Here is a 24,967-nt window from a genome sequence, read left to right as displayed (position 1 = left end):
GCACGCCGTCTCTTGACTTTTAATCGCCGCTCCTCCGAAACTTCCGCTTCTTCTTTTTCCGACCCGTCTTTCGGTGGATCGGAGACGCGGCGGCGTGAAAAAAAAAAGTTCAGTCTTCGAAGAATTCGGACGCGAGCGTTTCACCGACAACCTTTCAATGGCATGACATCATTATCCAAGGCGGCGTTCACTCATGTTACCGTCACACGCCGTAGACGCAGCTACAGGGAGAAACCCAGGGATACGTGTCTTGCTCAAGGACACATGGACTAGGGCGGGGATTGAACCGCCAACCCCCTGATTGAGAGACGGCCCGCTGACCACGGTCACCCCATCGACCCGCTGGAGTCACCAACCCACGGAAGTATTTGAGGGAATGAGAGAGATGAGTTCAGACTCCTTTACGTTAGATTCAAAGTCGTCTTTCCAACCTTTTTGTTTGCACTACAAGGTGCATTAACTGTTTATCCGCTTAAATAACAGGGTTCGTACGGTCATGGAAAACCTGGAAAAGTCGTGGAATCGTAAAATTATTATTTCCACGCCTGGAAAAGTCCTGTGAAAAAATAATCCCCAAAGTTTTGGAAAAGTCATAGAAATGTGTTTAATTCATATTTTCATTTACACTGAGTTTTAAATAATGAATATGCTTTTAAAAGAATCATACTCGCATATTTTTCCACGCTGCAAGTGAACGCACCTTAAACTAAAAAGACATACATGTTTATTCTTTTAATCAAACTATTGTCTCTCATTCATTTGTCATTTAAGGTTTTATATACTTTATGCTTTGGAATTCTCTTTGTTAGTATAAAAACGACATTGTATCACTTTTTCATGTATATACTGAGATTTAAAAAAAATGTTGGTCATGAGAATTTGTTTTAACGTCCTGGACACCCATTGGTCGACATGTGTATGAACCCGGATATAAGTGGACGGTTAGGACACAAACAATGTGTGCTTCTGATTTGAGATCAGTTTCACTCTTTGAAAAGAGAGAAATCTTCCAGTCTGACGGAGAGACCAGAAAACCTTTCTGCTCCCTCGCCTCTATAATAAGATAAAGCAGGGGCGTCAAACTCATGTTCACCGTGGGCCACATCAGCATCATGGCCGCCCTCTTAAAGGGCCGGAAACACGTTATGAACTCCTCGAATATATTGTTAATTAACTCTCTTTGCATTTGATTATTGTTTATTTGAGTGTAGAAATATTGTACATAAGAAAATGTCTCTAATATTACAACATTGATCCATTTATTATTAAACCCTTCAAAATAAAAGCACGGGATATTTTTCTTCAATTTCTTTAAGAAAAGGGGACCACGTGTCTTTAAACATTGAATCGGGTCAAATTGACCCGAAGGCATCAGGAGGGTTAAAGCCGTCAGGGGGCCGCATTAAAACGATGCGGAGGGCCAGATTCGGCCCGCGGGCCTCGTGTTTGACACCCGTGATCTAATGCAAGAAAGAGACGCCCCGGTTGCCAATTTTCTCGTGATGATGACACTTGTTTGTTGCTTCGGTTTACCCTCGATCCAGGTGGCTTCCTTACATCCCTTCCTTGCCTGGTGTCCTTCCTTCCATTAATTTCCTTCCTTCCTTGCCTACTATAACCTCCTTCCCTGGCTTTCTTTTTTTCCTTCCTTTCCTTCCTTCCTTTCCTTCCTCCCATCTCATCTTCCTCTCCCATTTCTGTCTGTTTCTGTCTCCCTCTGTGTCATGTTGCCTCTCCTCGGCATAAAGATTTGTGAAACCTAAGATGTGTGTGTTGACTCTGTATTTGTTTGCGTGTTCACACACACACACACACATACACACATACATATATACACACACACATACACCCACACATACCCTCCCCTCCTCCAAAACACAAACAACAACAACAATAAAAAACAACCCCGGCACCCCCTTAATTATCTTTTTACTTGTAAGTGTGTATACACTACCCTGCATCTGTATTTGCAATCTCCTCAAAATCCAAATCTTACCCCTGAGTATTTGACTCCTCCTCTAATTTGTAATGAAAGCCATCAGACTTTTCCATGCTTGGTCAGTTTGGCTTGAACTGTTCTTCATCCTGGCAATCATCCTTTCAAAAGCAGCCGTCTCCGTCATGAGTCTGAGCCGGCCTGTGGGCGTGGCCTATGTGGGCTCTTCCAGTTTCTCAGGATCAGCCTCGCTGCCACCATGAAGCCTGTTAGTGACAGTCTGATCTGTGCGTTGGTGAGGCCTGGTGGCACCAGTGATGTGTCCCCTAATAAACACAGTTGTGGGGATTCTGGTAAAGGCCGCTTGAGCCACCCTTCTAATGTCTTTAGGACTGCCTTCCATAAAGGCCACACATTGGAGCACTCCCACATAGCATGTAGAAAAGTGCCCATTTCTATATTACATTTCCAACAATTATGATCTTGCCTCAATCCCATTTTATACAGTTTACGATAAAATATTGAGGCAGATTGTTGGGTACGGGAAGCATTTAGGAACTCCTGAATCTTATAGTCTTCTTTCTTTTCTATTTACAGTCCGAACCCAGCCCCCATGCTACTCCTCAACTTGTAAATACTTCCAGAAATCCCCCTTCTCATCTAAATTAAACGTTTCTTTAAGGTCCTCAAATGTTTTAAATGAGCCATCTCTGTAGAGATCTTTGATGACATGTACTCCTTTTGCCAGCCATGTATCCCATATAAATACTTTTTTCCCTAAGCAGATGTGAGGGTTATTCCAAGTGGAGGAATAGCTTTGTTTATATTGAGAAATCCCCAGAATCTTATGTGCCCTTGCCCATGCCCACTTGGAGTGTTGAACGACTAGATTTCTTTGGTCGGTTTCCGTTGTGTGTTTCTGAGATAGCAAGTCCATAACCTGGAGTGGAAAGGCTAATTCCCCTTCCATCTTTACCCATGGATTCATAATTTGCCCAGTGCCGTGCAATTTTATGTATTTCGAATGCTATGCTATATAATTCCATATTTGGAAGAGCCAATCCCCCATTATCTCTTGAGGCCCAGAGCTTTTTCATACTAATTCTAGGCGTTTTGTTATTCCATAAAAATGTTTTACAAAGCTGGTTATATTGTTTAAAGACCTCCTCGGAGATGGTTACTGGTATCATCATAGAGATGTAATTAAATTGTGGAGCGACCACCATCTTAATGATATTAATCTTTCCCCATAAGGTAAGATTTAACACTTTCCATTTGTCAAAGTTAGTCCTAATTTTTTGTATTAAAGGAAGCATATTAAGAGAGATTATATTTTCTATATCTGAGCACAGCCTAATACCCAAATATTTTAGTCCCCTTGGGATCCATTTAAACTGGGATGAATCGACCGTTGATAGAATGCATCCTCTTGATATCGGCATGCATTCAGACTTTTGCCAATTTATTTTGTAACCTGATATTTTTGAGAAGGACTCAATTGTGGATAAAACATTAGGGATTGACATCAAAGGATCCTTGATCAATAATAAAATGTCATCTGCATACATGAACATTTTATGTTCCTCTTCCCCTTGTACGACCCCCTTAATACCCGCCTCTGTCCTTCTTGCAATAGCCAAAGGCTCTAAGAATAGTGAAGAGTAGGGGACTTAGAGGGTCTCCCTGTTTGGTACCTCGCTCTAAATTAAAAAAGGGGGATATCATTCCATTTGTCATCACTGCTACTCGTGGATTTGAATAAATTACGTTTACCCATCTAACAAATGTTTCCCCAAACCCAAATCGTTTAAGAGTATATCGCAAAAAGTTCCACTCCACCCTATCAAATGCCTTTTGGGCATCCAAGGAGAATGCAGCTATGGGAGTGGCTTCCCCCTGATTAAGCTGTATAAGATGTAGCAGACGTCTGACGTTGTCTGCAGATGATCTTCCCTTTATAAATCCTACTTGATCAGAATGTATTAAGCGTGGTAGGATATCTTCTAGCCTCATTGCTAACATTTTTGTTAGGATTTTGCAGTCTACATTAATTAAGCTCACAGGTCTATAACTTCCTGGTTCGGTCGGATCTTTATCTTTTTTAACAATCAAAGATATCAGGGCTTCGTTATATGTTCCTGGTAGCTCTCCCAATGATAATGATTCCTCATAAACCGTTGTCAGGATGGGAGCCAATTTATCGACATCGTTTTTATAATATTCGGCGGGAAAGCCATCTAGCCCAGGTGATTTTCCAGGCTTCATGAGAGCGATAGCAGACTTGACCTCTTCTACTGTTATGGGGCTGTCCAAACTGTTTTTCTGATCCATAGATATCTCTGAGAGGTTTATTTTAGAGAAGAATGTCTCATAATCATCTACTTCTGGATCAGCCTCCGATTTATAGAGTTCACTATAAAAACTTGCAAATATCCTATTGATTTCCTTTGTATTTGTCATCAGTTTCCCCATTTAATTGTTAACCGCTGGAATAGCATAACTTGCCTCTTTTTGTTTGAGTTGTCTGGCTAATAATTTCCCAGATTTTTCACCACTCTCATAGAAATTACTTTTTAGCCTAAATAGGGCATACTGTGCTTTTTTATTATATATTTCATTTAATTTAAATTTGAGATCACACCATTGTTTAAGCAGTAAATCAGTGTGACTTGTGGACAGGGTTTTTTCTCAATCTTTGAGTTGAGATTCTAAATCACTTAAAATTGTAACTTGCTCTCTTTTTTTCTGACTGGAATAAGCTATTATTTCCCCACTTATATAAGCTTTGGAGGCTTCCCATACTGTTCCAACTTTATCTGTTGAACCAGTGTTCCACAGAAAGAAATTGTCAAGTTCCTCTATCATTAAATTGCTAAATCCTGGATCCTGGAAAAGAGATGTTCATCCTCCATCGGTTTTTCCTTACTCGGTCTGGTTCCATTACTAATTCTAGCTGCTTGATCGGGCAATGCTATAGTTCCTATTGAGCAGTCTGAGACACTTTCAACCAGATCCTTGCTTATCAAAAAATAATCAATCCTGGAATGAGACTTGTGTCTATGAGAGTAGAAGGTATATTCCCTTTCTCTTGGGTTGACAAGCCTCCATATATCTGTCAGTCTGAGATCCTTCATCAGTAATTGAATTGCCAGTCTGTCTTTTGGCATATTAAATAAAGGAGTTGTTTTGTCTAAAACTTGATTAAAATCTCCAGCTATGATTGTGTGCCCATCAACTATGTTCCCCACTGATTTATTGACTTCATGAAAAAATTCTGGGTCTTCAACGTTCGGGGCATATATATTGCATAGATTTATTTTGATTCCATCAAGTTTTGCTTCCAAACATATCATTCCTCCTTCCATATCCTTTTCTTCTCTTAACAATTGGAAATTCAGCTTTTTGTGTACCAAAATAGCCACTCCATGTTTTTTACTAGAGTATGAACTATAGTATGCCTGGCCAACCCAGTCTCGCCTCAATTTAGCTGCCTCTGAATCGATCAAGTGAGTCTCTTGTATAAAAGCCACATCGGCTTGTTGGGATTTTAGATATAATAAGCATTTTTTCCTTTTTATGGGATTTTTTAGCCCATTTACGTTCCAGGACACTATTTTCAGACCCCTAGCCATAGATTAACGTATGGTTTTACACTTTCCATATCGAGATGATGGCTGACACATGAGAGCAGAAAGCAAAAAGGACAAAACAAAAACAAAAAAAGTGGTGCCACCCAGCTGCATATCAAAACCCACGTAAACAATAACACATAACAAAAAACAACCACACATAACACAAACTTATTCCCACACCCTCTCCCACTCTCACTCGGAAGAGATCCACCACCAAAATGGACCATGGGGCACCTTGAAGAGGTCACCATCAGGAATCCCCCCCCCCTTACTTTGTTTTGGTTCTTAGCGCCTTGTGTACTGTTCATTCCCGCATAGCCTGTTGACAGCACTTCATTTCAGCAGTATTTTAACAACCCGTCTATGAAACTTAAGATTTGAAAGAAGGAAACAAAGATAGTATGCTCCTCCCCAACTTCAAACCCAAGTGAGGAGTCACTGCCCTGTATCCAGTAAGAGTGCACACTCATATACTCACTGTGATGAGGGCTTGTCCTGGACTGTAGCGAGAATAATCCAATACCTCATCTCCTGCGGCTCGTCAGCGCGCTGCCGTCCTGTCAGACAGGTGTTCTTTAATTCCGCTTTTCCATCTCTTCCTTGTCCAGAAAGTCCATTGCTTCTCGGTGATCTTCGAACTTCATTCTTTTCCCCCTCCATGAAAAGCGGGTAAGCGAGAGTGAAGCGCACATCCAGCTGGTGTCGCCGGCTTCTCACTTCGTTGAATTTTCTTCTCTTCTCCGCCGTCTCCTTGGTCGTGTCGGGGAAGAAAGACAGCTTACAGCCTTCCCAGATGATATCCTTCTTGCTTCTATACTTCTCCCTCGCAGCGGCCAACACTCGCTCCAGAAAGCTCAGAAATGTAATAATGATCGGCCTGGGTGGCCGACCTTCCTCGGGCATTGGGCCCGGTGTTCGGTGCACTCCGTCCAGTTCGACCCCCAGAGCCTCCGAGATGATCTTCCTCACACATTCTGATGGCTTACCGCTGTCGAGCTTCTCCCTTAGGCCGATGAGCCGTAGATTCTGCCGCCTGTCTCTATTAGCGGCATCTTCGACCGCCCGATGTAGTTCATCGCACTTTTTAGCGCTTCTCTCTGCGGTTTGGGAAAGCTGCTGGTTGTCATCCTCCAGCTGAGAGATTCTCTGTTCAGCTTCATCCAGGCGACGTGTTATTCCGCCTATGTCGGATCTCAGGCCCACGTTGGTCTCTTTAATCTCCGCCATATCTGCTTGCAACACCATCAAAAGTTTTCCAACTTGCCCCATCTCCTCCATGGCTTTAGCCAGGGACTGTTGCATAGCTGACAGTGCGTTTCCCTCATTGCTCATGCCCTCCGGGTTGGCAAGCTTAGCATTAGCACCACCCGCACCGGCGTTTTGTTTGGACGCTCTCGTTGTCGTATTGCCGAAGTCACCGATTCTCTCAGCTCCAACACTTTGTATCTCTCACTTTAAGATGTAACAGCACCTTCACGCAACTTCGTTAGCGAATGTGGGGTATTTAGGTGGGTTTATCGGGACGTTTCCAGTCAGGCAGCCATCCTACTTGGTGGACCCACGTCATCGATTGATTTGTTTTAAAAAGCTTCAGGTCTCTCTCTGAATTGAATGAAATGTGAGTTTTGTATCGTAAAAAGTAGTAATATAACTGATATTAATGATATACCTGTAAAGAAAAAAGTGAACCACTTAGGCCTCCTTGTAACCCAAGAACAAGACGATGACTGTGTCGACTACCGGACACTTGAGCACTTGGAGCACTGACTTTCAGTGCTTAGGCGCCACACTGACAAAACCAGCAGAATTCAGTGCACTGAAAGGACCCGGATGGCGCACTGCAAACGGGCAAAAAATGTAGTGTAAAACGATGGACACGACTGGCCCTAAACGGGCGCCATCTTGGCTACGTAGCGGAAGAGGAGGAGCCCTTTCGCCAGCTTTTCATTTTATTTCTAAAACAATGGCGGACGAGACGCTACGGGAGAACAAGCGGTCGACCACGAGGCTACAGACCGTAAATGGGGTGGACCGTAAATTCCACATGGGGTGGAGAAAGGTAAACAAGGGACAACAAGAGGGCAAGCAGTGCATTCATTTGGTCACTTTAAGGTTCATGGTATCGCAAGCAGATTTGACGTCACTCCGGCTTAATTTCGGTGCCGTGAACAGATTTAATCCGTCACTTCCGCCATTGTTCCATTTGATACAGCACTTATCAGCGACAGAGTGCACTACAGATGTCAGTGCACTGTATTGCAGTGTACTTCGTAAAGTGTCCGGGAGGAGACACAGCCGATGTCTTCATTATTTCAGTCCCATTGGGACCGAGCGTTCTGGGTTGGTGTGTGAGGTTCACTTCTGATTAATAAACGGAGTCTGGAGATCAGACGTGTCCTTCAGCCCACGGCTTCCCTCTTTATTTATTTGTTACCCCCAAGTCCAGTTACATTTCCTCTCTACGGCAACCCCGAAGGGACATATATGTAGGATTATTTATAAAACAATTTTTGAGGGTTCTAAGTGTGATTGAAACGTATGTATGTGGATATATATGTATGTATGTATATATATATATATATATATACTTTTTTATTTTCTTTAATATTTTTCTTTATTTTATATTAATTCTGATTTATTTGATTATAATAAATTAGGATAGGAATATATAAGCATCATTAGTGCATGTGAACAGTGCTTTTCTGAGACTCTTTCCTCAGACGTGGATTGATACTTAAAGTGCAACATGGGCATCACGGTGGCTCAGTGGTTAGCACAGTCGCCTCACAGCAAGAAGGCCCTGGGTTCGAATCCCGGTGGTTCCAGGTGCTTTCTGTGTGGAGTTTGCATGTTCTCCTCTGGGTACTCCGGTTTCCCCCACCATCATAAAGATATCGTATGGATGAATGAATGTTGGTGGTGGGGGAGGGGCCGTAGGCGCTGATTGGCTGCCACGCTTCCGTCAGTCTGCCCTAGGGCAGCTGTGGGTACTGATGTAGCTTACCACCACCGGGATGACTGTGTGTGTGTGACTACTGGACTCTGAACTGTAAAGCGACTTCGGGGATCTTGAGAAGCGCAATATAAAATGGATGATTATTTATTTATTATTACAAAAGACTCAGTGGTCACAGCAGTGGTCAGTGGTTTATGTGAATTCTTGAATTCTGATTGAAAAACCAGGAACTATTTTAACAAAATGACCTGAATTATTGTTACTATTTTAAAGGTGTTTAAGTGTGTTGATGAATCTTTTGGAGACAAACACACTCGTGGTTGTAAACATCAACAAGTGATATCAAACTCTCTCATTTCTCTGTGACAAACATGTTTTAGAGGAAAGTTTAAAGCACAGAGACTGACTGGCAAATGTTCTCTGGTCTCAACATGAACTCTGGACTTTGTGGTGTTTCAGGAGGAAAACTGACTGTTATTCTCTCATTAGTTTCATATTTTATACATTAGCTTCGTATGAAACACTGAAAATAAGACAAGAAGAAAGTACTTTGTTCATTCTTGAATCAAGAAATACTTTATTCATCATGTGAACCTGTTAAACCAGTTTGACCAGAATCTCAGTTATGTAAAAGAATAATGAAAGATGTACTTATTGATTATGATACTTTATTTTATAATTCAACACAGTACATCATTTGTACGTTGATTTGGAAAACAACAACAACAACATTTCGTCTCACAAATGTATAAATAGACTAATTTGCATGAAGTTCTAAGAACAAAATATCTCTGATAAAGAAGCTCTGGTGCTTTCTCTCTTTAAGACCCATGCAGAGGAAGATTAACTTAAATTAAAGAATACATCAATAACAATATTCATCAAACATTTAGAGCTCAGAGCATTTTACATTACCCTGCAGTCTAGAAATATTAGGTGGCTTTTAGGCATGTATATCACAAAACAGGCAGAACAAGAGCTATATTTAATCGCTCTAGCACCCCCCCACGCACACACACTCCTCCGGTCGGTCTGTATCTGTACACACGCAGCGGCATCACATCCGCCCCCTCCAGTGAGCTCCTGTCCGCGGCTTCCCTTGCCCTGTTTTGCCTCCACCTCTCTCTCTCCCCCTCTCTCTCTTTCTCTCTCTCTCCCCGTCGCTCTGCATATTGCTTTCATTCGACATCTTTGCATCTCTCGCTCTCTCTCTGTCACACACACACGCGCGCGCACACACTCCTCCCTCCATCCGAGAGCCTCTTGTCCGGCCCCCCTGATCTCTGTGTCCATTGGCTTCCAATGGGTCTATTTCTCATGTCCAGCCCCCCTCCCTCCCTTCCTCCTCCACTCCTCCGTCCCCCTCTCTCTCTCTAATGACCGTCCATTGGTGTTGTTATTGCGCGGTCCCCCCCCCCCCCCCCCCGTCGACAACGATCGCCGTGGGTCACTTTCCTATCTCAGGGGGCATCATGAGGAGTTATGCTTAGGGCACCAACAGGTTAGCAGCGGTACTGGTTGTTTGTTTTCTGCCGGCCAGGCTCCCGGCAGTGACAACTTATCGTCTCTTTCGACTTCCGGGTCACGACATGGGAGGGAGGGAGGGAGGGGGGAGGAGGGAGGAGGGCGGCGGGATCTCAAGCATGCGCAAAGACGCAAAATCCAGTTCCTAATCCAATTCACCGTTACATGCCGCGATAGTCGAATTATCAACCGGATCGGATCGAGTTATCCAGGGTGTTAATCGGATCGTAGTCGGACCGCACATAGTCGAACACAAAGGTGTTTACATGAAACGGATCATTCGATTTCAGTCCGACTAAGCCAGTTATTCGAATGCATGTAAACGCGCTGACTGATTGTTAAACAGGATTGGTCAAGTCGGGGAGCAAGACAGAAGCAATCGATCCCTAGCACTTGGCCCTGTAGACGAACAGCATTTATTATGCATTCTTGTCTGTACATTCTAAATACTACTGTTGTTGAGTCACGGAATGTAATTTAAGGATGTTTTCAGCCCAGAAGTTAGTAGTTTAAGCATCAAATCTGTGGTCGGTTTATCGAGATTCAGCCTAATAAGAATATGCGACGGAGATTTGAGGTCCTGCTCGCGGGACCACTGAGCTTCGGGCGCTCAGCGCGAAGCCTGATCTCGGCAGGACTTTTTGAAATGCTCCGCTGGCTCTGACGTCTCCGTAGCGGCTAAACATGAGATATAATTAGGTTTTGGAGGATCTAAAGAGCACAACGAGTTTATTATTTATTAAAAGATAACGTTACGTCAATTTGACTGAGGGTTAAGATTCATAACTTCATATTGTAGCGACCCTGGATCAGGAAAGCTACGAGACGTTGTATATTTAATACCGTTTATTCGTAGCCTACGCCAAACGACAGGGAACACCGCAACACATTCTACTCCACTGTAAAGTATTTTACAGTGAATAATTGGAGTAAATTCATGAACAAGAACAGTTGATGTGGTGACGTCACAAGACCAGAAAGACCGTCCTGCGTCCTCGAGAGTCTGGACTCCCAAGACCAGACTCACAAGACCAGACTCACAAGACCAGACTCACAAGACCAGACTACCAAGACCAGACTCCCAAGACCAGACTCCAAGAAAACACGAGTCTGTACTCAGTGTACTTGGAATTGATAAAACGGCTGAAGTCAAAAAGCTGTCTCGGCTAACTTCTGCTAACGGTTAGCTGAGCGAGCCAACTTCAGCTTCATGTGCCAGGCAGAAATAGTAGAGCATAACACACCAGGTGCATCACACTCCTGTGACCAATCATGCTTCAGACAGAGGTTCGGACCGCCCAGCTCATTTGAATATACGGACACGTAAATGTCACACATAAATAAATGAAGAAATACGTGTGGACACGTAAATAGAGAAATAAATAAATGAAGAAATACAGAAATGTAGAAATATATTTATTTATTGATGTCCTGTTGATTTATAACTTATATTTATTCATTCCTGTATTTATTTATACATTTATTTAAGCATTTATTTATTTATACATTTATTTATTTATACATTTATTTAAGCATTTATTTATTTAATTATACATTTATTTATTTTTTTAAATGCTATTCCTATATTTATTCATGCATTTATTTATTTATACTTAAGTCATTTTGAGTCCTCCATATGTGAGGTGAGAAAAATACGATCTGTGTGAATATCAATCTGAGACCGGCCCACCGTGAGGCTACACTGCCCTCTAGCGGCCATCGGTGGTAAGACCCCTCTATTAAAATCCTACGGTTCAGAATAACAGTTGGATAGATAATGTTCGTAATAACCTTATGTTTACACACCATTTCTGTTTGTAATGTGTTATGAATATATATATATATATATATATATAGATATATATATATATTTACATACATATATAACAGGCCAGTGATTATTATTTCTCTTTCTTTGAAAGATAGAGAATCAGGGCGCTTCATAATTAATATCATAAATATTTGAACTTATTAATATATAATATATATTGTATAATGATATAATATATTATTATTATATAATGTATTATCTGATCTTATTTGGAATTATTTTTATTATTCTCTTTCCCGCTTGTCTCTCTTTCCCGCTCGTCTCTCTCTTTTTCTCTCATTCATTTTTTGTCAGGTTATATACTGTATGTTTTGGAATTCTCAATGTTATTTTAAATATGACATGTTCTCACTTTTTCATGTCAACAGCGGGATTTCACAAAATGTGTGTTTTGTGAAAGTCCTTGAATCCCATTTATCAACTTTTTGCAAAATACAACTGACACATCCCTTCTTTTTTCTTTTTTACTCTTGAGTCAATAACTCTTTTAATCTTTCTCCCCTCCGATGACGTTGACATGGAAAGAAGCGAACTGGGAGGATTCTCGCTTGACGACGCTCCTCATCGCCTCAAAAGCACGAAACCTTCCACGTCCGAATTATCTCAACTTTCGGGAATTTGGCTGAAAAACGGACAAAGACAATGTGACGCCCGGAGAGTGTTGGTAGTTTAGTTAGTTCCCGCGTGTCAATAATCAATTATTCTGAGCAATGTCAAACATCTGTCGTCCATGTGAAGATATGGTGGAGTCTTCTTTGTGTGCGAGGAGCGTCTCAATTCACCTCAAACTGAAAACCAGTGTTCTACTGCCCTCTGGTGGTCGGAGGCTGCACACTGCAGGCCAAACACAAGCTATTGAGATGGTGTGGAAAAGAAAATTAGTTTTTAAAATAATCACGCTACACAAATAACAAATATGAAACGGATATGTTATTACTGCAGCGGTAACTGAGTAAATGTACTTTACTACTGTGTTAAAGTAAGTTACCCAGTTAGTCTGACTTGAGTGTTTTCATTTGATGCTCTTTTATACTTCAACTCCACATTTCAGAGGGAAATATATTTATTTTCACTCGACTGAATTTATTGCAGATAGTTTTATTTATGTATTAAATAAGTAAATGAAATATACATAAGCATGTTATAATTAAACCACACAGCAATGTCACGAATGAACATTAAGATGCATCGATAGCAATAATCTAACAGTATAATATGTAATAATCTAACGATGACTGAGCCCATTTTCGCCCAACGATAAATACTTTTGGAGAACCACTTGGTGTTCATGTTCTCAGAGAACCTTGCAGACTTTGACTGGAGCCAGAACCTTTGAGCAGGATTCTTTTGTCCCGGAGCGTGTGTGTTGCTGCTCGTCTTTCTGACGTAAACGACCTGAAGACGTCGTGACGCCCCGATGGAGCCGAGGCCACGCCTCCTCCTGAGGATGGAGCCGAGGCCACGCCTCCTCCTGAGGATGGAGAGGCACAGCGACTCCATCACTCGGGGCAACGCCGCAAAGGAGAGGTCCTGTCTGTGAGGGACGAGGCGACCGGAGAGGCAGACAGACACACAGACAGACAGACAAGGGAGTGGGAAGCTCACCTGGGCCTTTCTTCCTGTAGTCAGACACACCTGAGAGAGCACACAGTGAGAGAGCAGCCATCTTAGCGTGGGCCTTTTATTGTTGCTGTCAACAGGTACATTTTATTTAGTGTAAGTGGGCGTGACTCCTAAATGACCAACACATTGTGTGACTGTATACGTTATGTTTTTATTTAACCCCACATGGTTTACTTTCTTGTCTGTGCACTTTGATGCATGTATTAAATGTAGAAGTGACTCCACCCGTCTGTGAGTCCTGTGTTTCCGGTCCAGTGGCCTCTGGCCCCAGTGCATTCTGGGTGTTTCCCTGAGGGGGAACCAGAGGGTTGGCGCCTCGCTTCCACAGCGACACCGTGAGTCAGGACACAGTGGACCGGAAGAGCAGAAGCACTCAGCTGGGGAGCGCTCACCTCTTTCACATCCCTGGTTCAGACACTTAAAGGCACAGCACACACACCACATGCAGGAAACAGGGTCACACTCGTGACCTCCAGAGGAGCCGACCTCCGGGTTTGAGAAGTGAAGCCGACGCACGGAGAGAACCTGAACGTCACATGAAACCTTCAGTGAAGTCTGTGAGACGTGTTGGACCACCACCTCAGTTATGGAAAAGAACGATGAGAGATTTACTGATTGATTATGAGACTTTATTTTATAATGCAACACAGTACATCATGTGTACGTTGATTGGGAAAACAACAACAACAACAACATTTATTCTCACAAATGTATTAATAGAATAATTTGCATGAAGTTCTCAGAACAAAATATCTCTGATAAAGAAGCTCTGGTGCTTTCTCTCTTTAAGACCCATGCAGAGGAAGAGAAACTTAAAATAAAAGAAAACATCAATAACAATATTTATCAAACATTTAGAGCTCAGAGCATTTTACATTTCCCTGCAGATAAATATGAGTTCAGGTAAACAAAGAGCATCATGAGCAGTGAGAGCCTCCATGACTCAACACACACAGGAAGGAGCGCCACCTCCAGGAACTCAGACACCTACACAACAACAAGGAGAAGATGGACAAGTCCCGCCCACAAGGTTTGATTGACAGCTGAAGAAAAGTCTGCTCAGCGACGATGATGGAAACAAAATAAGTTTAAGACTTAAAACACAGACTTTAACCAGATGTCCCTGAACTCACTTCTGTCTATTTGAGTTTACTGAACTCAGCAGTGGCTCCAGAAGAATAATAATCAAACCCAAGTGCAGCATAGAGAGGCTGAGTGAATGTGGTCTGGACTCTGTGGAGGAGAGTCATGGTGTCAGAGACGCTGTAGAAGGACAGAATACCTGCTCTGTGATCCAGGTACACTCCTAATCTGGAGGATTGAGGATCAGAGACGGGAGTTTGGACTTTGTTGTGATAAAATGTAAAACTGTTATTGACACAAAGTAACGCCCAAGATTTATTATTGTATCCAAACAGACATGCATTCCCTCTCCCTGTTCTGCTGATATTCTTGTATGAGACGGCTACATTAACTCCTCCTCTCCACTCCACCTCCCAGTAACAACGTCCAGTCAGACTCTCTCTACTCAGGACCTGACACCATGCAGTGAACCTGTCTGAGTGACTAGAATAAGACTGTTCTTCACTCATAAATGTTGCTTTTCTGTTCCCCTCAGATAATAACAGACGTGTGTATGCTGTGTTTGGATCCAGAGTGATGTCACATGAATACCTTAAGAATCCAGCTCTGGTCTCGGGCTCTGCTTGTGAAGGAGACAGTAAATCGTCCACTTCAGTCACTGCCAGTGAGACGTTTGTCCACTTGTCCCCCAGAACGTCCTGTAGTTTATCTCTGACTTCTGACACAGCCGCCGTCACGTCCTCAAAGTGTCTCAGAGGACGGATATCGATGCCGGACGAGTGTGTCGACTCAGCGCGTGGTGACAGTGAGGGGTAGTGGAGTAGAAACTGCTTGAGATCCTCTGTGTGTGACAGCAGCTTCAGCTCAGCCTCGTTCCTCTTCAGCTCAGTGATCTCCTGCTCCAGCTTCTCCTGAAGCTCTTGGACTCGACTCACTTCAGTTCTCTGCCGGGATCTGACCTGCTGCTTCACGTCAGAGCTTCTGTTCTCCATGAGCCGGATCAGCTCAGTGAAGATCTTCTCACTGTCCTCCACTGTTTTATCAGCAGAGAGGTTGAGGGCCTCCACCTCCTGATGGAGCAGCTTCAGGTCTTTCTCTCGGTCCTGGATTCTCTGCTGGATGTTGAGTCGACTCCCCTCCAGCTCTCTCTGCCTCTCGGTCCTTTCTGCTGCAGCTGAGACTGTGTCGTGGCCTTTATGTTCATCCATTAAGCAGAGGTAACAGATACACTGCTGATCAGTACGGCAGAAGATCTTCATCACCTCGTCATGACGAGAGCAGATGTTCTCCTGGAGCTTGTTGGAGGGCTCCACCAGCTTGTGTTTCTCATAGGCAGGAACATCATAATGTGGCTGGAGGTGTTTCTCACATAAGGAGACCACACATTGCAGACAGGACTTGAAGGCCTTCAGTCTCCTCCCAGTGCAGACATCACAGGCCACATCTTCAGCTCCAGCATAGCAGTGATCAGCAGGAGCAGCTTGGAGTCCAGTCTTCTTCAGCTGCTCCACTAGAGCTGCCAACATGGTGTTCTTCAGCAGGACAGGCCTCAGTGTGAAGGTCTGCCTACACTGAGGGCAGCTGAGGAGTTTCTTCCCCTCCTCTTCCTCCCAGTGGGCTTTAATACAGTTCATGCAGTAGCTGTGTCCACAGGGAATAGCCACCGGATCCTTCAGGAGATCCAGACAGATGGAACAAGAGATGGTTTCCCGATCCAGCTGAACTCCTTTCTGCTCCTTTTCACCTCTCAGGAGCAACGACTGTCTGAGTTTCACTTCCTCAGAAGCGACTCTGCTTTGACTTCTGATGTGAACAACATGTGACGGTTCAGTGAACGGGGCGTGTCAGCTCTAGTGGGAGGGAACCAGGAAGTGTGTGGACAGAGTGCAGCCGCCTGTGTTTGAGAGCAGGAGGAAGAGGGAGGGGCTTATCAAGCTGTACTTCATTCCTGGAGGAGGAGCTGAAAGAGGAAGTGAAAAAAAATAGGAAAATTAATAATCCAAAAACATAGATTTGCATCTGAAACATCCCAAAGGATAACAAATGTTTTGTCAGTCTGACTGAGTAGCAGGTTAACGTGAATGAAGCAGATGATCACTTGGAGCACCACTTGATATCAGATGGAGAGCTGCCCACAGGGTGAACCACACGGATGACTGTCCACCTGAAAGTTTATTATTCATTATAAATATGTGTGTGATCTTGATTGATTTTTGTTGAATCCCTAAAAACTGAACTATTTAATTTGGTGTTTTTTCCCCCACAACAATTGAGCTCTGTAGCTGAACCTGGTGACTAGTCCATAAACCTGAGTTACAATAATTAAAATAGAGCCACAGGTTACACATCTGTAGTACTGGAACCACACAAATGGACCCGTGCTGACCCTTTCAGTCACGTGGGCCGAGGTCACCCAGAGGTCAAAACCCATTACAGTTTTTCTCAATTGCTAAAACACTAAAACCCATTGGTTGAACAAAGTTCTCAGACGCCTGAACTCATTTAGCTAACTGTGCAGTCTGTTGTCAATACCGTAAACTATTTCACATGGTAAAACACAATTTGCAGATCTCACTTAGACTTTTCAGCAAAACTCTAAACACATCCTCAGTCTCAAAACACATTCTGCCCTCTAATGCACACGTCATCCATACTGTAAACACAAGGGGCAACGATGAAATACAAAGAGAGAACACACGTCATTGATCAACACAATCACTCTAAATGGATTTAACTCGTATCAAATGATGTGACACAACCAAAATAAGCCAGTGGAGAGCAAACAGGTGGTTGAAGGTGGGAAGGAGAAAGTCTGAGAATGGATAGAAGCAACAATGTGAGAGGATGAGGGCAAGTGTGTATGCAAGGTGGGCGAAGAGGAGGAAGAGGAGGAGGGCGTATGCGAGGTGGGCGACGAGGAGGAAGAGGAGGGCAACGAGGAGGAAGAGGAGCAGGGCGTATGCGAGGTGGGCCACGAGGAGGAGGAGGATGAGAGGAAGAGGAGGAGGAAGAGGACACAGAGGGTAACCCGTGGCGACCCTGGAGCAGCAGCCAGAGACCAGGTGATGGTCCACAGACGACGAGGGCAGCAGGACTTGGACTCAGCCCGATGTGAGCCGATGTTGTGCGTCGCCATGGTGACGGCGTTCAGGGGGCGGGGTCAGGATGCTCCCGTCTCTCGGTGGTCGCACATGTTCTGGACTCCGCTCTGCAGCTGCTTCAAAGACACACAAGAGGCTTCTTCCCCCGGCGCCTCAGGAGAGGACATGTTGCTTGTGATGTGGACGAAGTGCTCCGCCCCGGAGACCAGAAGAAGCCCGTTGGTGACATGTTGACTCCCTTCACTGGAGGAGTGTCGACTGCAGGAGGCCCGCAGTGCATTGGAGGCTGGATCATGGACCATGAACTCACCGTGGGGCCTTGACCATCCTGCTTTCTATTGGTTACGCTGACAGGACGGACCAATACATGTTGACTGGTTGCAGCTTCATACCAACAAAGAACAAGAATGACCGTCTGACCGAGACAAAGGACACGCTGTGAGCTGCAGAGTGCAGTCCTGTAACAATAGGGTACAAGGAGGAGGAAGAACAAAAGAAATGCAGAGAGCAAAGCACAGGAGGAAATCTATCAATGTGTAGCGGCTCATAAAACATGTTTTCCTTCATATGAAATTTGATTAAAAATCTACTTCTCCCTGAGAACTATATGTTTTGAACAATGTGTTTTCTATTTATTGGTGTATTGTTTACTGACTGCTTGATAGTGAATATTATATGGATCACTTTGTTCATGATTTGAGAGCAGTGTTTGATTTTGAACACAGGTAAAACTGTTTTGAGTTTCAAGAAATGTGTCTTAGCAATCGAGAAAAACTGAAACACTGGACACAGAGAAACATCCCACGTCACTCACAGCCACGCCCCCTTCGTCACGGTCCAAATCCAAATCCACGATAGATCCTGTCCAACAGAAGTCCGTCACGTTTACAAGACAGAGTTCAGGACATGTTCACCCCGAAAGAAAGAAGAGAAGAAAGAAAAGAGGAACGTGCCCTGACGCACACGGCCACACGACCAGATCACGTGACTCACCGTGTCGCCCTTGTTCATGTTTCTTTCGGCTCCCCCGCGTTGCGTTCACTCACTGGAAGCTGGGAAGATGCGTTCAAGGGCCAACAGCCGCCTCTCCTCCTCAGGGACAACTTCAATAATAAGAAGAAGAAGGAACACACACACACACACACACACACACACACACACACACACACACACACACACACACACACACACACACACACACACACACACACACACACACACACACACACACACACACACACACACACACACACACACACACACACACACACACACACACACACACACACACACACACACACACACACACACACACACACACACACACACACACACACACACACACACACACACACACACACACACACAGGGCCGAAGATTCGAGGCTGAACTCCTTTCTGCTCCTTTTCACCTCACAGGAGCAACGACTGTCTGAGTTTCACTTCCTCAGAAGCGACTCTGCTTTGACTTCTGATGTGAACAACATGTGACGTTCAGTGAACGGGGCGTGTCAGCTCTAGTGGGAGGGAACCAGGAAGTGTGTGGACAGAGTGCAGCCGCCTGTGTTTGAGAGCAGGAGGAAGAGGGAGGGGCTTATCAAGCTGTACTTCATTCCTGGAGGAGGAGCGGCGCTGTGAATGTGAACTTTGTTCCTCATTTACAGACAAAGACTCTGTTACAACCTGCTCCATGTTTTACATCACCTCACTTTATTCATTTTAACATATGTATGTGCTGCTCAGATGTTGATGATTGCTCCATATTTCTACAACTCTTCCTCAAATCCAGTTTGCCTGCTGAGGTTTGTCCCAGTGGTTTGTTTGTCCTCCTGAACCAGTTTGCTGCCTGTCATTAAAGCAGCCGAGCAGGTAGAAGCAGTCAGTCAGGAGCCTCTCCCTCACAGAGTCTAACGTTCCCCCGGCTCGCCTCTGCATGCCTTCATGTTGTTATAAATCTCTCTGCTGCAGACGCCATCTCTACATGTAACTCTCTGGGTCGAAGTCGACGCTCTGATGCAAAGCAGCTGTCTCAAGTGGAACACGACAACAGGATCTGACATGAGATGCCGAGGCAGCGAGCAACCAGGAGTGATGATGAATACCGTCTCCTGTTATTCTCCACGAGCACGAGGGCTCAGAGGCGTAAGCTTGTGACTCCTCTTCACGTCGACACGCAACATGTATTTTAAAGCTAGACTACAAGTATAATTCATATGTGGAGGTCAGAAGTTGTTCAATTACTCCATGAATAAGTCCATGATCTCACACATTAATATTGTTGCCACAGACCAAGAAACCAGTTTGTAGAACAGGAAGTTGGCAACCAGCCAGACTCAGTTGGTAAGTGTGGGCGTGTCCACGTTGGTTGTTGCTCGTTCACAACGCCTCGGCGATGACGTCATCACTCGTGTCCTCGGGTGGTTTCACAGCGTCTCCACTCAATGACTGCGGCTCACTCCTTTGTTTGTCTCAGCAGATGTTTTGATGTAAATATTACAGATGTTTGGTCACACGGTAGAAGTCATCACGTTATTCTATAAGTTCACTCAAGTTATTCAACAGATGTATGTGAAGGAATAGGTCTGTGAGATGAGAAAAAGACGATCTGTGTGAATATCAATCTGAGACCGGCCCACCGTGAGGCTACACTGCCCTCTAGCGGCCATCGGTGGTAAGACCCCTCTATTAAAACCCTAAGGTTCAGAATAACAGTTGGATAGATAATATTAGTAATAATAACCTTATGTTTACACATCATTTCTGTTTGTATTGTGTTATATTTATATGTATATATAACAGGCCAGTGATTATTATTTCTTTTTCTTTTAAAGATAGAGAATCAGGGCGCTTCATAATTAATATAATACATATTTGAACTTATTAATATATACAGTTTTTCTCCATTGCTTTGGCTCAATTCTTGAAATAGAAATGACATTCTCAAAACAACTTGTGCAAACCTCCAAACCACTGGGCACTTGTTCACAACAGATTTGAATTTCCCATTCCTTTAATCAAATTGCAATTGTTTTAGAAACTCCTTGCAAATGACAAGTACAATTGCCTACAGCTTGCACACATTTCAAATGATTTAGCACATCCGTGCAAACGGTTTGGTACAATTGCCTTCAGTTAGCCCACTTACCAATTGAATACATCTGGCTGGTCTAAACTGACTGTTGCTTCTCAGTCAAGTGGTTGTTCTCTGCAAAACATCTTGGCATCATTTCCTTGTGTCCATCATCACCTGCACAAGAGTTCACTCCACTGTCAAAATCGTTCAGGCACATAATACCATGAAAAACATCATGGTATATACTATAATATGGATCTCTTGGATCATCGGCTTCATTTTCAGGTGCAACTAGAACTTTACTCATCAAGGGGGAGTTTCTCACATCCGATCACCAATCACACAGTCATTTCAGTTAGCTGACAGGTGCTATCCAGGAGTATAAATGCTTCCATCAAATATCTAGGGCTTGACAAAGTTCAGTCCAGTTTACAGTATGAACATGGAAGCACCTGGCCAGGTAAACGAACAAGGGCAACTGCCTGTTCGAGGAAGAGGAGGAAGAAGAAGAGGAAGAGGAGCAAGGGTGCGTGGTGGAGGGTGTATGAGCATCGGGCTCTAAACCAGAGGTCCCTTCTCCAGGCAATGGATGCTGCTTGTGCCGATGTCACAGCAGATGGTTGCGTCATGCACGGCGGTTCTTCCCCGCTGTATCGCAAGGGAGAACATCAGATGCGATGTTGACGAAAATCTGTGTCCAGACAGACGTGAGCGAGGACGAGCAGGAGAGGGAGGAGGATGAACTCCAGCTTTGCTACTGTTTGTTACAGTCGTAGGCTATACTTCATTTCATTTTTGATGTGCTTTTGTTTGACACTATTTTTGCTGTACATTTTTTCTGTTTCTGTTTTGCAATTACTGTAATAATTTCCATGGCAGTATAAGTGCAATACAGTATGTGATGTGAAACCTTGTTGGCTCCTCTTGAATGAATCTTTTTTCAGTTTGATACACATAGTATTCTGGAAAGAAAACATCTCCTACAGTAACCATTCAGTGTCAAAGGACTAAGCCAAGATTGAATTGTGCACATGAGGGATATTTCTATGGTCCACTGCCATACTGACAAAACATCTAAACATTTTGACCTGCAGTGTTTAAACAATGACGAAGGGACTTTTCATTTTGGGGGCACTGACTATTTGTATGAGAAAAGGAATTAGTTTTGACTGATGAGTTGTCTGTTTTGGGAGAGATATGACCTTTTGCAGGTGTGCCATAGTGTTTTGCAGTGGTGTATAGTAACGAAGTAGAAGTACTTCGTTACTTTACTTAAGTAGTTTTTTTGGGTATCTGTACTTTATTTTACTACTTATATTTCTGTTTACTTTTACTTTTACTACTACATTTTGCAATGAAAACTTGTACTTTTCCGATACATTTCCCCTCAAACAGTATCGTTACTCGTTACTACGGAAAAAAAGAATCATGAGAAACATCGCGGACTGTTGTGGAACACGCCGCAGCGCACCTGAACGCAGCACGAACACCAGGTTGGGGGTCAGTGGTCCTTGCCGCGTGTTTTCTTCCCAGTGATGCCCAGGATGCGAGCGAGCGAGCGGCTACAGATACGACTCATTTCATGTGGAGCAGCAATGGAAGCTACTCTAACAACCACGGGGACCAAGATCAACGTCCGTGGCCATATTTGGGCGAACTCTTTTCTTTGGTCGGAGTGAAAGTTTCTTCCTACCGGATGAAGTGCCTCTTACAATGTATACTGATACTGATGGCGCCGCGGACGGCCGCCTCGGTGCGTTGGTGCGCGATGTTTTTTGTTGTTTTCGTCTTAAATACTGTTTTCTGCTGTGATTCCCGGAGCTCTTTCACCAGAGAAGAGCTCATGAACATCAGGGGAACAACTCCAGCGGATTTATTTCCAACGTTTTTAACTTCTGTGGAGTTACTGGACATTTTTGTAAAAGGTGTGCTCACCGCCACCGCGGTGAGACGCCGAGAGGGAAACGCTCAGGGCGCTTATGCGGCCACGGAAACGGGATCTCGCAAGCGCTGCCGGGCATATTTCTCTGCAACGTCCGCTCACTGTGCAACAAACTGGACGAACTCCAGCTGCTGGTGGGGAGAGACAGAGACTTCTCCTCATCCTCTGTCCTGTGCTTTACGGAATCATGGCTAAGTGGATCGATACCAGATTCTGCGCTCCAGCTCGCTGGCTTCCAGCTGTTCCGAGCGGACCGGGTCACGGAGCTCTCCGGAAAAACAAAGGGTGGAGGAATCTGCTTTTACCTCAACAACGGCTGGTGCAACGACGTAACGGTGATTCTACAGCAGTGTTCGCCGGACCTGGAATCTTTGATCATTCACTGCAGACCCTTCTACTCCCCACGTGAGTTCGCTTCATTCATCCTGGCCGAGTTTACATGCCGTGCAGGGAAACGTGCACGAGGCACAGCGGACCCTCGCTGAACAGATACGGTGTGTGAGCGGACTTTCCCGGACTCTTTAGTTATTGTACTCGGGATTTTACAAAAGCCTCAGCCACGAACTCCTAAATATAGACAGTTAATTAAATGCCCTACCAGAGAGAAGAGCATTCTGGACCACTGCTACACAACAATCAGCAGGGCCTATCACGCCCGTCCTCGAGCTGCACTGGGAAACTCTGACCACGCGTCATGGTTCATCTGATTCCCTCATACAGGCAGAGACTAAAGCTCTGCAAACCTGTGGTGAGGAAGTTCAAGAAGTGGACCAGTGAGGCTCTGGAGGATCTACGGGCGTGCTTGGACTGTACTGACTGGGATGTCTTCAGGACTGCTACCAACAGCCTGGATGAGTACACAGAGGCTGTAACTTCCTACATCAGCTTCTGTGAGGACAGCTGTATTCCATCCAGCTCCAGGGTGAGTTATAACAACGACAAACCCTGGTTCACAGCGAGCTCAGGAAGCTAAGACTGCAGAAGGACCAGGCATTCAGGAGTGGGGACAAGGACCTGTACACAGAGTCAAAATACAGGTTTAGCAAGGCGGTGAGAGATGCTAAACGACTGTACTCTGAGAAACTGCAACAGCAGCTCTCAGCAAACGACTCTGCTTCTGTCTGGAGAGGCTCAGGCAGATCACCAACTACAAGCCCAAATCACCCCACTCCATGAACAATGTGCTTCTGGCAGACGAGCTAAATGAGTTCTACTGCCGCTTTGAAAGACAATGGAGCAGTCCTGAGACCATCCCCCACAGCCCCATCAACAAGCCACAGACCATCAGCCCACCCTCCCCCAGCCCATCAGGGGCTCACACCTCTGGAGCACCCTCCATCAACTCAGCGACGACCCTCGTCATCCTGGAGAGAGCCGTCAACAGGCTGTTCAAAAAGCAGAACCCCCGCAAAGCAGCGGGCCGGACTCCGTCTCCCCCTCCACCCTGAAGCACTGTGCTGACCAGCTGTCTCCGGTGTTCACCGACATCTTCAACACCTCCTGGAGACATGCCACGTTCCAGCCTGCTTCAAGGCCTCCACCATCATCCCGCCCCAAAAACCCAAGATCACAGGACTCAATGACTACAGGCCCGTCGCCTGACCTCTGTGGTCATGAAGTCCTTGAACGCTTGGTCCTGTCACACCTCAAGACCATCACCGACCCACTCCTGGACCCTGCAGTTCGCCTACAGAGTCAACAGGTCTGTAGACGATGCAGTCAACATGGCCCTTCACTACCTCGTCCAGCATCTGGACTCCCAGGAACCTACGCCAGGATCCTGTTTGTGGACTTCAGCTCTGCTTTCAATACAATCATCCCGTCCCTGCTGCAGGACAAGCTCTCCCAGCTGCACGTGCCCGACTCCACCTGCAGGTGGATCACAGACTTCCTGACCGACAGGAAGCAGCACGTGAGGCTGGGGAAACACGCCTCAGGCTCCCGGACCACCAGCACGGGTTCCCCAAGGCTGTGTTCTCTCCTCTGCTGTTCTCCTGTACACCAACAGCTGCACCTCCAGTCACCAGTCCGTCAAGCTCCTAAAGTTCGCGGATGACACCACCCTCATTGGGCTCATCTCTGGTGGGGACGAGACCGCCAGGTGGGAGACTGACCACCTGGTGACCTGGTGCAGCCAGAACAACCTGGAGCTCAACGCTCTAAAGACAGTGGAGATGGTTGTGGATTTCAGGAGGAATGCAGCCCCACCCGCCCTCCTCATCCTGTGTGACTCCCCGTCGACGCTGTGGAGTCCTACCGCTTCTGGG

At 44.9% G+C, this 24,967-nt stretch overlaps 1 protein-coding gene across 1 annotated transcript; it reads right to left on the bottom strand.

Moving 5' to 3' along the window:
- Positions 1-14,109: 14,109 nt before the first annotated feature.
- Positions 14,110-16,429, bottom strand: LOC130198264 (tripartite motif-containing protein 16-like; the record flags this gene model as incomplete). Its single annotated transcript, XM_056421399.1, has 1 exon — positions 14,110-16,429. A coding segment is annotated over one exon (1,788 nt), but the record flags the coding sequence as incomplete, so codon positions are not given.
- Between the last annotated feature and the right edge of the window lie 8,538 nt (positions 16,430-24,967).

Source organism: Pseudoliparis swirei, chromosome 8, assembly GCF_029220125.1.
Source record: "Pseudoliparis swirei isolate HS2019 ecotype Mariana Trench chromosome 8, NWPU_hadal_v1, whole genome shotgun sequence".
NCBI lineage: Eukaryota > Metazoa > Chordata > Actinopteri > Perciformes > Liparidae > Pseudoliparis > Pseudoliparis swirei.
Note: the sequence above shows the minus strand (reverse complement) of the source record. Positions and strands in the feature narration are given on the sequence as shown.